The sequence below is a fragment of the Colobus angolensis genome, unplaced genomic scaffold (genome assembly GCF_000951035.1).
Source record: "Colobus angolensis palliatus isolate OR3802 unplaced genomic scaffold, Cang.pa_1.0 Scaffold480, whole genome shotgun sequence".
Lineage (NCBI taxonomy): Eukaryota > Metazoa > Chordata > Mammalia > Primates > Cercopithecidae > Colobus > Colobus angolensis.
In genome coordinates this window covers 446,333-459,052 of record NW_012118266.1, presented here as the reverse complement: position 1 = coordinate 459,052, position 12,720 = coordinate 446,333, and the positions used below count along the sequence as shown (strand labels likewise).

The window sequence follows — 12,720 nt, the reverse complement described above, 5'->3', positions numbered from 1 at the left end:
GGCGGCGGCGGCGGCGGCAGGATGATCAAGCTGTTCTCGCTGAAGCAGCAGAAGAAGGAGGAGGAGTCGGCGGGCGGCACCAAGGGCAGCAGCAAGAAGGCGTCGGCGGCGCAGCTGCGGATCCAGAAGGGTAGGGGGTCAGGGGATGGGGTTGGAGCCGGAGGTCGGAGGTCAGGGCCTGAGGCAGGGTGATGTTGAGAGTCAGGAGGGAGTAATGCTGTTGCCGAGGGTCAAAAGTGGAGGGCCCCGAGTGGGGGGTGGGGGGGTCGGAGTTCAGGTCTTGAGGGTTGGGATTATGCAGTCATCGGGTGGGGGTCAGAGATGGGGCCCGGTATGTGGTGGTTTAGGATATTAGGAAGGCCTGGTGTCTGGTACTGGGAACTCGGAATCTCAGAGTCAGGCAGTGGAGTGGAGGAGCTGGGGATTCGAGAGTATGGGGGTTAGACGGGAACTTGGGTTTGGGGTGACAGGCGAAAAAGAGACGGATAGTAGAGGCTAAAAGTTGGGGATATGAGTGGGAGAGGATTTAGTGTATTATGCTGGGGTCTCTGGGAAGCTCAGAGTCAGACGCGTAAAGTAGGTTGGAGGATCAGGGACTCATGGGCCTGCCTGAGAGTCACAGCAATTTGGGTTTGGGGTTTGGGGTGACAGGTGGAGGAGGGAAGGTTAGTGAGTACCAGGGATTGGAGACAGGAGTGAGGGAAAATTTGGGCTATTGTGCTGTGAACCTCAGAGTCAGAGGAGGTGGGGCAGGGTGGTGGGGGGTGGGGACTTGAGATTGTGGGGGTCAGATGGGAAGCTGGGTCTGAGAGACAGAGAAGAGGAAGGACAGTGAGGACTGAGGGTTGGTGGGGGTGGGCAGGATCTTTGAGTTTAGGTGAACAGGTAGATACTGGAGAGTGGAGGTCATGGATGGGGAGTCTGGAGTTTAGGGCAGTCAGAGGATGTTGGGGAGTGGGGGCATTTGGGAGCTGTGGATACAGAAAAGTTGGGGGTTACCCTGGGCCAGGAGTTGGGACACGCATACCCAACTAAACATGCATGCTTGGGGTATGATGTGTATCCACAAGAGCCAAGCTAGGGAGCAGGGAGAGGGCTGGCGGTGTGGAGCACAGCCCAGGACAGAGGCCTAGGGGTCTAGGAGGAGACCATGGGGGCTCTGCTAACAAACACCTGCCCTAAGTGTCCTGCTGGCTCCCTTTCTCTCTCTCTTCCCCTCCCTCTTTCTGACCCCCACTCTCTGCTGCCCAAACCCAGACATAAACGAGCTGAACCTGCCCAAGACGTGTGATATCAGCTTCTCAGATCCAGACGACCTCCTCAACTTCAAGCTGGTCATCTGTCCTGATGAGGTGAGGGTGCATATGGCTGAATTCCCAGGAGCAGACCAAGGGTGTCCCCACTGAGAGGAGGGAGACATGTTCTGCCCATCAGGCCCCACAGGATGGAACCCTAAAATTTTCTTCTCCCTCTTTCCCTCCCAGGGCTTCTACAAGAGTGGGAAGTTTGTGTTCAGTTTTAAGGTGAGTCCCAGGCAGGCAGGGATGGCTCCCTGGACTGATGAGGCAGCAGCTGAAGCCCTTCCAGGGACCTACTCATCTCTCCTTTCTTTTCCTGGAGCCAGGTGGGCCAGGGTTACCCACATGATCCCCCCAAGGTGAAGTGTGAGACAATGGTCTATCACCCCAACATTGACCTCGAGGGCAACGTCTGCCTCAACATCCTCAGGTGAAGGCACAAGCCCTCTACTGCCCTCCCCAGCCCTGCCTGCCAGGTCCCCCTCATGGTCTTGTGGGCACTACATCAGACTCTGTCCCTTCCCACCCCTTTGTTGTCTGTGGTTTCTTCATTTCCCAGTCATCTTCCTCATGGCCTGACCTTGGTTTTCTCCCTGGCCTGGCCTCCACACCCTCCCTTCCCAGCCTCTCACATGCTCACTCTCCTATGCCCTGGATCTGACCTGCCCAATACCGGAGGGGCCTGTGGCAGTCTCCCACTCACCAAGCTCTGACCCTGATGCTCTCTGTCCACAGAGAGGACTGGAAGCCAGTCCTTACGATAAACTCCATAATTTATGGCCTGCAGTATCTCTTCTTGGTGAGTAGGAATAGGTGGTTGGGTCTGGGGAGACTGGCCTTCTGTCCCTCTGGCCTGTTGACCCCCCAACCTGTACTGGCCACAGGAGCCCAACCCCGAGGACCCACTGAACAAGGAGGCCGCAGAGGTCCTGCAGAACAACCGGCGGCTGTTTGAGCAGAACGTGCAGCGCTCCATGCGGGGTGGTTACATCGGCTCCACCTACTTCGAGCGCTGCCTGAAATAGGGTTGGCGCATACCCACCCCCGCCACGGCCACAAGCCCTGGCATCCCCTGCAAATATTTATTGGGGGCCATCGGTAGGGGTTTGGGGGGCGGCCCGTGGGGGAATTCCCTGCCTTGGCCTTACCTCCCCTTCCTGCCACTTGCCCCTAGTTATTTTTTTTTTTTTTTTTTTACCACCATGTGATTAAGGTCGGCGCTGCCTCCCCCGACCCACTCAGCGATGGGAAATGAATTGGCTTGTCTAGCCCCCCTGCTGGGTGCTTGTTCAGCCCCCACTCTGGGCTGTGGAGTGGGTGGGCAAGGGGCCTGGGTAGCTGGGCCTAGGCAACCCACCCCTCCACCTCTGGAGGTCGCACCAGGCTATTAAAGGGGAATGTTACTGCATGGCCTCTGCTTCTTACTTCTATGTGGTGGGTGGGGCAGCTGAGGTCCATTAGGGCCTGCAAAGCTGGGGTGGTGGAACGTCTGGTCACAGGTGGCATTGGAGCACCCTACAACAGGCTGCCCAGTGCCTGGGGCAGCTCTCGAGTTGGTGGGGATACCAGGCCTGAGCCTGGGGTTGGTTGGGATGAAGCCTACTTTAGGATGAGAAGAGTAGGCAGGATCCAGTGACCTCTGGGTTCCTGGCCAAGAGGGCAACACAGTGGAAGAAACAAGCCATTTCTAGCTTTGCCCCTTTCTTATGTGGGTGGGCCCACCAAGGAGGAGGAGCCTCCTGAGGCTCCTTCTATCTGAGGCCTCTGGCAGAAGTCAGGGTCTCACGGATAAGCTGGGCACTCAAGTGGAGGTTGGGTGGAAAGCGCCCACCCAGGTGGGTCACTCCGGCGGGACTCAAACATGAAACACTGACGCGCAAAGGAAACGGGAGCTATTGCGCATGCGCTGGAACGCTGGCCTATTCCAGGGCACGTACGCACGCGCGCTCCTGGGAGCCTCCCAACCTTCCGGGTGCGGGCGGGGCATGTTACGTCACGTCGTTTAATCCGGAAACGGCGGCGGAGGCGACTGGATCGAGGGGCCTTGGTAGGTGGGCAAGTCGGGGGACCCAGAAAGAAGCGTGACCCGGAAGCGGAAGCGGGTGCCCGTCCCAGCTCCGGTGAGTGGCCCCTGCTGCACCGCGGATCCCGGGCGGGCGTGCGGGCGGCAGCGGACGAGGCCTTCTACTCGCCCGGGTGTCCGGTGCCTCGCTTCTCCCTGGGACCCTGTCGTCAACATCGACGTCTCCAACACCACCTTGCTTTGGTGCCGGGCCCACTGATTCTCTGTCCTCGGTGTATAGTGCGACCCAACCTCCATCATCCCGTCCTCGGTGTACAGGATGCCCCAACGCTCCCAACCGTCTCCCTCAGCATTCAGGGTTCCCAGATTGTAATGCCTTGTCCTCAGCTTCACAGCCCCGCATTCACCTTTCTTGGTTCTTAGGGTCTCCGCCCATCCTGTCCTCCTCTATCAGAACCCCCACAATTGCCCTGTGCTCGGTGCCCACGGTCCCCAAAACACTAGTGCGCCAACTCGCGTGGCCCCCCGCTCTCAGTCGTATCAAGGACTCCAAGACCTCACCCATGGGTCTGGAGAGAAAAGCTGAACTTGGAAGCCGAAACTTCTGTGGGGGGATGGGGATGGAGGGGCTCGGGCCAGCGCTTGGATAATTTTCAGGTCTACCTGTCCCCCTTATATGTCCCCGGGACAATCCCAGTGTTCTCAGCTGCTCCCTTTTGGCCCCTCATTCCTGTCTCCAGTCTCAGCCCCTTCCCGTTTGGCAAGGCTCCCGTGACCCTGTTCTGCTTCTTGCTCTCCTTCTGGGCCCCCTGCCCTACAACTGGGCCTCACATCTGTCTCAGGCCTGCCAGTGGGCTTCTACGACCATGGACCTGTTGTTCGGGCGCCGGAAGACGCCAGAGGAGCTACTGCGGCAGAACCAGAGGGCCCTGAACCGTGCCATGCGGGAGCTGGACCGCGAGCGACAGAAACTAGAGACCCAGGAGAAGAAAATAATTGCAGACATTAAGAAGATGGCCAAGCAAGGCCAGATGGTGAGTGTGGGTGGTCAGGGGCAGGTTGCTGTCAATCAGGCACGGCTGTAACAGCAGTGAACAAGAGAGACCAGACACTAAACACAGGTGCTTTCAGCAAAATGAGTGGAGTGAAAGGTCAGCAGGGCTTCCCTAGTTTGAGGGTCTGGAAGGCTGCCTCCAAGGAACTGGTATGAGAGCCAAGGCTTGAGTGATGACAGTGAGCCTGCAGATCTGGGCAGGGAATGTGTCAAGCAGACAGAGCAGCAAATGTTAAAAGAGAGCCTCGACAAAATGGGAGATGACAGGTGAGCTTCAAGAGTTGGGCATGGACCAGACAATTCAGAATTGTGGGCCAAAGTGGGAGCTAAGTTGAAAGGTTAGGGATTACAGCGGTGGGCGTGGTGGCTCACACCTGTAATCCCAGCACTTTGGGAGGCCAAGGTGGTTGGATCACCTGAGGTCAGGACTTCGAGACCAGCCTGACCAACAGGGTGAAGAGGAAATCAAAAGCTGAGCCTCAGGTTTATATGTGATTCTGGATAGTCTGAGGTGTGGGTTTGTATCAAGTGGAAGAAGGGGCAGGTTCTTTTTGTCTAGGCTGGGAATAGAAATTGAGAAATGGCTGTTGTAAGTCAAAAGAATGACTGAAAACATGGAGAGAAAAGGAACCCTAAGGAGTGAGCCTGGGGCCTTTCTTTTACCATTTACGAATCAAGAGAGGTGAGGAGGACCTTACAAAGGAGCCCAGGGAGTTCGTGGCCCAAGAGGCAGAGAAGGGTTAGGTCAGGACGGAGGGACCAGTGACCACTGGGTTAGCCACAAAGTCTCTGTAAACTTCAAGTGGAATTGCGAATTGGGGTGGTGGGGAGGAACACCTAACTAACGGGGTGTCAAGAAGTATAGGATAATCTCATTCCTGTGTCCTTGATACCCTCGTCTGCTCTGCAGGATGCCGTTCGCATCATGGCAAAAGACTTGGTGCGCACCCGGCGCTATGTGCGCAAGTTTGTATTGATGCGGGCCAACATCCAGGCTGTGTCCCTCAAGATTCAGACACTCAAGTCCAACAACTCGATGGCACAAGCCATGAAGGGTGTCACCAAGGCCATGGGCACCATGAACAGACAGGTGCGCTTTTCCCAATCCCCCTTCCCACTCCCACGACCCATGGGGACCACACTCACACTCCTACCACTTCCAGCTGAAGTTGCCCCAGATCCAGAAGATCATGATGGAGTTTGAGCGGCAGGCAGAGATCATGGATATGAAGGAGGAGATGATGAATGATGCCATTGATGATGCCATGGGTGATGAGGAAGATGAAGAGGAGAGGTATGGGGAAACTGGATGGGAGGGTAGAGATGTTTGCCGGGCCCTCATGGAGTGCATAGCCCTCATTGAGTTCTCTCTCTTCCCTAGTGATGCTGTTGTGTCCCAGGTCCTGGATGAGCTGGGACTTAGCCTAACAGATGAGCTGTCAAGTGAGTGCTCCAAAACCTGGGCCCCATTTCCCACCCAAGGCCCAGCCACAGCCGCAAGCCCTCCCTTTCCCTGCAATACTCCCCTCCACTGCGTTTCCCACTCAGCCTGATTCTCCCCTGCTCAAACCCCCCCTTTCTCTGCAGACCTCCCCTCAACTGGGGGCTCACTCAGTGTGGCTGCTGGTGGGAAAAAAGCAGAGGCCGCAGCCTCAGCCCTAGCTGATGCTGATGCAGACCTGGAGGAACGGCTCAAGAACCTGCGGAGGGACTGAGTGCCCCCTGCCACTCCAAGATAACCAGTGGATGCCCAGGATCCTTTACCCTAACCCCTCTGTAATAAAAGAGATTGGACACTAGTCTCTAGGCCCATGTGACTTTTGGCCTGACATGGGACCAGGCTGGGGTCCCTGGGAGGACAAGCATCACCTAAGGCAAGAGGCACTTGGTACAAAGCTAAGGGTTGGGGTTTGGGGCAGGGGTGGACAAGCAAAGTCCACCTGGGGTTTTTCAGGGGTTGGGAGCTTGAGGTGAGCTGTGGGCCCTGCTCCATCCCCTCTCCCAAGATACTGGGCTCCCCCAAGCACCCTGGTAGGATCTTGAGAGGCCAGTCCTCCATCTGCCAGGCTGTAGTGCCCAACACTGTTTGGTCCAGTGATGGTTTAATGACAACATTCGGAGGCCAGTCCAGACCAACCGACAGAGGCAAGGGGGTGGCCTTGAGATTCACACAGGCTCAACTGTAGAGTAAATCATAACACAGGGATGAATGATAATGTCAAGTGGACTTAGCAAAGGGAGACGGAAAAAACCGTATTTGGAAGGTCTCAGTTCACTGTGGTACCATCTGAAGATGAGAAACAGCTACAGCACCAAAGTTTCCGAAGCATTCAGTAGAGTGGGACTGACCCTGCCTACACTGGGCTGCAGGTCACACCCACCATCGCACAGGGTACCCAGCAAGCCTCTAATGTGTACATCCTTTGCCCTGGGTGCCCTCCCCATATCCAGAAAGGGCAAAGAGGCCGTCTTCCCCACTCCCTAGGCATCCATACACGTGGGCTTCGGTAGGCTGAGGACAGACCCCCTCCCTCGTGCCCCCAGTGCTTGATAAAGCTGAATAGCAGATACAGTCAATAAACCAGGCCCTAGAACCACAGCCCCCCAACTAGCCAAGGCCTGAGGAACTGGTGAAGTTTTTATTAAATCCACAGAAGTAAAAACCATATCGTGAGGAACTGGGGGATGGGGCCACCAGGGAGTGGGAGTCAGGCCACCAGGGGAGTGGGGATGGGGTGACAAGACAGAGAACAGAGCCAGGCTGGGCTGGCCATGGGGGCTCCAGCCTCAGGGGCCATCACCAGGGCCACCAGACAGCTCCTGGGAACTCAGGCCAGCACCAGGCAGGCTCATCGGCGGGGGCTCCACCAGCACAGCAGAGAACTTGGTGTCACCGAAGGCCTCGTTCATGCGCGTCTCGAAGAAGCGCTGCAGGCCGATGATGGACTGCACGTCTGCCTTGTCCTGGACCAAGCAGGAATGCAGTGGATGAATGGGTCCTAGCTCTTTCCTTCACATCTCTCCCTGCCCACAGCCCCTCCATTCCACTGGCTCACCTCAGTTAACTTGTTGAATTGCTTAAACATGCGGCCCACATCCTGGGCAAACTCCTGTGGGGAGCTGTAGGGAGGTGACAACTTCTCCTGCAGGCGGGCGCGGATCAGGGTCAGATCCAGGGTGCCACCGGGCTGGTCCTGCAGGCAGAGATCACACATACACACACACAGACACACATATACATGCATAGGTTGAGGGCGAGACCCGGCAGCCACCACCCCCTCCACTTTCCCGTCCTAGGACTCACCAGGGAGAAGGTGGAGTCGGTAGCCAACTGATGCAGGGGGCGGCAGGGTTCATGACAGAAGAGAGCCAGCAGGACACGCTCACATTTCTACAAACAGTGTACCGGATGTCACAGCTCTGGGTAGGTAGCACCTATAAAGCCTCTCTGGGCAACCCCACCTAAGTAACCCCAGCCCTCACCCGCTGGTTGGCTGGCGAGAGCTTGGCCACCACGCCAGTGCTGTCTGCACCATCCAAGCTGAGGCTGCCATCCTCCTCCTTCAGGTCAGGGAGCACATGGCAGAGTGAGCAGCTCCACTCCTCCCTAGGGTGAAGAGAATAAGGGTCTGCACATGATCCTATCCAGACAGCCCAACCACCCAGACTAGACCCACACCAGCCTCACACTCACCCTGGTACATCCTGCAGGGCCGGCAGGTGACAGTCCAGGTGGAAACAAAACTCACACTGGTTGCACATGACCAGATCACCTGGCTTCTGGCAGACACGGCAAATGGTGGCACTGTCATCCAGGGTTCCCGGGCCACCACCTGGAGCTGAGGTACCCTCAGGAGCCACCACCTCCAGCCCTGAGCTGGTGCTGCCACTAGGTGAGGCCAGGCGGGGACCCTCAGCACCAGGACCCTCCGCAAGAGCCATAAGCACAGGTTTGGTTTCAGGGCCCTCAGTGGCAGTAGGAGGGGCTCCAATGGCAGCCTCCGTCTCCTCCTCCTGCAAGGTGGTGATGAGGGGTGTTCAACAGGGTCCAGACCTGGACTACAGCCTTCCTCCTACAGCTATTAATTCCCTGGGACAGGCTTACCTTCACAATGGCCATACCAGCCAGGGGTGGGGCACCAGGGGTTCCTGCAGGTGCAGTTCCTGGCTGGCCGGTAGCTGCAGCGGCAGCGCCACGTTCAATAACAATAAGGTTGTAGTCCTCAGTGGTACTGCCTGGGAAGACCTTGAAGACGGGTGGCTGGCTGTCAGCTGTGAGGTCCAGGTCCAGGCGTTCCAGGCTCACTCGCGGCACCTTGCGCATAAGGCCGCTCACCTCGCCCTCACCTGAGCGGGACCTGCAGATGCAGCAACCTGGCATGAGTACACCCCCACCCTCCATCCACCTCCACCCCCCAGGGGAGGTGCCATACTTACCGTTTCACACCTGACACATGGGGCTCTGCACTTGAGTAGGGATCGTCTACTTAGAAAATGGAGAAAGAAGACTGGCAGGTTGGGGTAGAAACAGCACTGGGGCCCTTCCCCACCCACTAGGCAGACCCACTCACCTGACCCAAAGCCATAGCCTTCCTGCACCTCCATGGGCTGTGAACAAAGCAGAGCCTTCTGCCTCAGTGGGACAGGAACCCTGTTGGACCCCATTCCCTGCCCACCCCTTCCTGGGTCCTCTCTCCTGCTCACCTGGCTGCTGCCAGAGCCCTGCTTGCTCAGGGGCCCTGGGGCTCTTGGAGGGGCCATGGGTGCAGGGCCTGTTGAGTTAGTCCCAGGACGCTCTGCCACAATCTTGCCTGCACAAAGAAAAGAGAAACATAAGCAGGTACAGCACATGGGGTAATAACAAAGTAAAGCAAGGTAGAGCTGGGACCCACCGAAGGCCTCGGCACTCTTGGTCCAGGCATTGAGGTCCCACTGAAACTTCATCTCGCCATGTGGCTCCACGGGATCCACAATCATCTTGAGGGCCCGGTGCAGCTGGAAGTAGATCTGGTTGGGAGTGAAAGGGAAGCAACAATAAGCACACCAAGAACAAATAGGGATTTGAAGTACTGGGAGCCACCAGCTGGAAGCCACCAGTACACACCAACTTCTTAGAAAGAAGAAGGGCTGTGTTGTTGTCACTCTCCAGAGCCCAAGAGGCAAAGCGCAGAATGTGCTCCTGGTGCTTCTGGATCTTGGTCATGGTCCAGTGCTGCCGCTCCAGGCGCTCCTGCTGCCCCTCAGTAACCTTCTGCAAATGGAAGATGTATGAGGTAAGCAGAGAAGGCAGAGAACACTAGGATCACTCCTTACCTGGAAAAGCATCATCAATCAGCAGAGGGGGCTCAGGGACCCTCTCACTGGCACAAGGATTACCTGGGCATCGTTGACCAGCACACGGCCCCGCTTATTCAGTTCCTTCATGATCTGCAGGATGGCCATCTTGACATCCACTTGCACACGCTTCTGTACGTCAGACACCTGGCGAATCCTAGGGGACAGAGCAGGTCAGGCTAGGTAGGGTCTTGCTGCCCTGGGCCACTCCACAGCCCCAGAACCCACACTTACGAGCTGCGAACCTCCTTGGTGCTCTTCTGCAACGTGGCATGTTTGTCCCCAAGGCGCTTCACCAGTGAGGCCAGGAGCTTGCGCTGGTTCCTCACTGCATCCTCTAAGAACTGGTACCTGAGAGCAGACAAATGTGTTCCTGAGCACTAAGCTAGGGAAGGGGTGGCACCCACCCAACCAGTATGCCTTGGGACTCACTGGTGGTCCTTGTGGGCATTGAGCTGGCAGTCTCGGCAGGTGAGAGTATCACAGCTCTCACAAAACAGCACAAGGGGTTCATGCTTGTGTACGTTGCAATAGACGGTACGTTCACCATCCCGAGACTTGGCAGGCCCTGGGGAGTCGGAATCATAAGGCTGGACCTTGCCCTTCACCACCCCCAACTCAGGAAGCAGACTAAGTCGGGGCCTCATTTCCTGCCTATTCTGTGACACTGGGCCATTTATTAGGAAGATGTAGAGGGTGTGGCCAGCGAAGAATACAGGCCTGCAAGCCCAATTCCTTGCTCCCAGAAACCTCTGCCCCAATATAGCTGAGAAACACATCCCTTTCTTCTACCTTCTAGAGGTGACAACAATGTAAAGGTAAGGATAGCCTCTGGAAAAAGAGGACTACCCCCCCACACACTGTTCCCTTTACTGACAACTTCTCCAAGTGGACATACTCAGAATTCCGCCTACAAACCACCCTGGACTCCTTTTCTTCTCCTTTCATGGTTAACTTCCTCCCTCTTCCCTGACAAGAGAACACCAGGGTCTCTTACAACCCAAGAGCCCTGAGGAAACCTCGTAGAGGTTCTCATACTAGGAGAGATGAAATGTCAAACCAGGACCCTCCAAATGGTGGTCACATCCGCTCTAGAGCAGGAGCTTGGTGCTCAGCATAATTCCACCCCAAGACCAACACATTAATTACCTTCAAAGCCTGCTTCCCATTAGAAAATCGATTAAGCACAGTGGTCCAACATACCAACCAAATCCAAAATACGTAGCATCAGGGCTCACTGGGGAAACTGACTTCCCCAGTGCCACCCATTCCTGCACCCTGACCTTTGCTTGGGACATCTGGAATGTAGGACACCCTGCAGCCCCCTGCCTATCCCTCCTGGCTCCTCAGGCCCCACAGCCGCCACCTTTCCACTATCTTCCACCAATGCTGGCCTCTGGATGGGAAGAATCACAGTATGGCTACCAAAAGGCCACTCATGGGAGGATTCTGGCCCAAAAACTGGGCTAGACTCAAAAGACTCTCAAGCTCCTTTCCAAATCAAAGCTAGCGTGTGTCTGTGAAAAGCTGCAAATGCCAAGCCAAACTCTGGGTAAGTCTCTGCCAACTCAAAAGCTAAAACGCTTCCAGAAATCACCATCACTTATAACCCATGGACCCAGAAAGTCTCATTTTCCCTAACAGCATCTTATACCAGATGTGTGCCAGGGAACCACAAACCCAGTAGGCCCTTCACACCATGCCTTTCCCTGTTTGCATATTCTGAGCCCTTCAACACCAGGACTGAGAACTCCCTGATAAGCTTCCTCAAACCCTCTGTACCGCCCTGCAGCACATTAAGGTCTCCCCTGTCTCCCCTTCCCACCCCCTCCCACCTAAGCCCTAGAGACGACACACCACAACTCCAGTTTTCCTGCTTTTGGAGTTCTGCCCTCGCGCCTTCGGGCGGCACCCCCTGGAGAACTCTAGGACCCATCCACCAAATGCAACCAACATTACGAAAGCAACTAAGGGCACACACGGGAGAGCAACTCCAACAGCCCCCTCAACCTCACGTACCAGTAGAGCGCACAGTGTGGTCCTTGGTGTACTTCACCCGCTGGTGCGCCTCTACACAGGTCTCACACAGAGGCTCCGAGCACTCCACACAGTAGCTGGTAGCTGGGGCATTATCCTCACAGCTAGTGCAGCACTGCCAGACAAAGGCAGGGTCAGAGAAAGCAAGACAGCTTGCTAGATCCACATCTACACCCCAGAAAATACAACCCAAGATTAAGATTGGTCTCTTGACCCAGCCTAGACAGCCCACCCAGAGCCTTGGGAAAATCGAGTAACAGCCTGGGAGCTGGTGTCAAGCTCCTCCTGGGCAGATGCCCCCTCCCCAGAAACCTCCCTGTGGTTGCTGAGGTTGGACGCACCTGGTTAGCATCCTGGGCGTCGGTGGCAGCCTTGTTGCCACTATCACGCATGAAATAATTCTCCACGATGTCTTTGGAGAAGCACTGTTGCTTGCACACGGGACAGTCCACCACTTCGAGAGGCAGGGATGTGGGAGACTGTTACAAGTTCCCACCCAAGTTATGGCCCCCCTCAACCCCCTGCTGGGTGGGCCCCAGACCAATATCCCGCAGCGAGCCAGTCCCTCCCCTCCCCTCCCCGAGCCTTTTCTCCAACTTTAGTCAGATGTCTCATCTCAGCGGCCAGCCCAAACCCACGTCCCTATGCAGGATCCAGAAAGTACTCCCCGTGCACTGTCCGGGCCCCCATCCTCTTGCCCAGGTGGCATCCTCATCTCTGCACCCAGTCGGAATCAAAGGCAGAGAATAGGGGGAGGGGTGGCCCCAATCACTTCGTACTTACCGGCGCCGTCGCCCGCAGCCCCGCCGTCCCCGGAGCTGTTGGCGGCGGCGGGCGCCGCGGGCCCTAGGCAGGCACTACAGGCCGAGTGCAAACAGGGCAGCAGGCGGGGCTCCCTCTCGGGTCGCAGGCGCTCTCTGCACACGCCGCAGTGCTCCAGCAGCTCCAGCGCCTCGGCGCCGCCCCCCGCGGGC

At 56.7% G+C, this 12,720-nt stretch overlaps 3 protein-coding genes across 6 annotated transcripts in view; 2 read left to right on the top strand and 1 right to left on the bottom strand.

Moving 5' to 3' along the window:
* Window positions 1-2,706, top strand: part of UBE2M (ubiquitin-conjugating enzyme E2M) — a 3,565-nt gene extending 859 nt beyond the window's left edge. Inside the window, exons 2-7 of one of the 2 annotated variants that reach the window (XM_011959131.1) lie at window positions 49-130; window positions 1,258-1,352; window positions 1,485-1,523; window positions 1,625-1,728; window positions 2,034-2,097; window positions 2,183-2,706. In XM_011959131.1, coding sequence (XP_011814521.1) covers window positions 49-130; window positions 1,258-1,352; window positions 1,485-1,523; window positions 1,625-1,728; window positions 2,034-2,097; window positions 2,183-2,323 — 525 coding nt within the window. In that variant the 3' untranslated portion in view covers window positions 2,324-2,706. Of the gene's footprint in view, window positions 131-1,257; window positions 1,353-1,484; window positions 1,524-1,624; window positions 1,729-2,033; window positions 2,098-2,182 lie in introns of both variants that reach the window. The other variant, XM_011959132.1, reaches the window with a different exon arrangement.
* Window positions 2,707-3,274: 568 nt separating this feature from the next.
* Window positions 3,275-6,174, top strand: CHMP2A (charged multivesicular body protein 2A). Of its 3 annotated transcripts, none has more exons than XM_011959122.1 (6): window positions 3,275-3,418; window positions 4,164-4,355; window positions 5,286-5,465; window positions 5,539-5,669; window positions 5,757-5,818; window positions 5,963-6,174. In XM_011959122.1, the coding sequence occupies exons 2-6, from the start codon at window positions 4,188-4,190 to the stop codon at window positions 6,088-6,090; spliced, it is 669 nt and encodes a 222-aa protein (XP_011814512.1). In that variant the 5' UTR covers window positions 3,275-3,418; window positions 4,164-4,187; the 3' UTR covers window positions 6,091-6,174. The 3 variants fall into 3 exon arrangements, with proteins under 3 accessions (XP_011814512.1, XP_011814513.1, XP_011814514.1); XM_011959123.1 differs by having other exon boundaries at window positions 3,410-3,541; XM_011959124.1 differs by having other exon boundaries at window positions 3,410-3,541; window positions 5,757-5,822.
* An 821-nt stretch (window positions 6,175-6,995) lies between these two features.
* Window positions 6,996-12,720, bottom strand: part of TRIM28 (tripartite motif containing 28) — a 6,594-nt gene continuing 869 nt past the window's right edge. The window contains exons 2-17 of the mRNA XM_011959121.1: window positions 12,088-12,200; window positions 11,729-11,861; window positions 10,142-10,277; window positions 9,944-10,060; window positions 9,752-9,866; window positions 9,480-9,626; window positions 9,268-9,382; window positions 9,080-9,186; window positions 8,947-8,983; window positions 8,813-8,861; window positions 8,481-8,733; window positions 8,070-8,389; window positions 7,859-7,982; window positions 7,680-7,766; window positions 7,432-7,569; window positions 6,996-7,339 (exon numbers count right to left, since the gene is read on the bottom strand). Coding sequence (XP_011814511.1) covers window positions 7,163-7,339; window positions 7,432-7,569; window positions 7,680-7,766; window positions 7,859-7,982; window positions 8,070-8,389; window positions 8,481-8,733; window positions 8,813-8,861; window positions 8,947-8,983; window positions 9,080-9,186; window positions 9,268-9,382; window positions 9,480-9,626; window positions 9,752-9,866; window positions 9,944-10,060; window positions 10,142-10,277; window positions 11,729-11,861; window positions 12,088-12,200 — 2,168 coding nt within the window. The 3' untranslated portion in view covers window positions 6,996-7,162. The remainder of the gene's footprint in view (window positions 7,340-7,431; window positions 7,570-7,679; window positions 7,767-7,858; window positions 7,983-8,069; window positions 8,390-8,480; window positions 8,734-8,812; window positions 8,862-8,946; window positions 8,984-9,079; window positions 9,187-9,267; window positions 9,383-9,479; window positions 9,627-9,751; window positions 9,867-9,943; window positions 10,061-10,141; window positions 10,278-11,728; window positions 11,862-12,087; window positions 12,201-12,720) is intronic.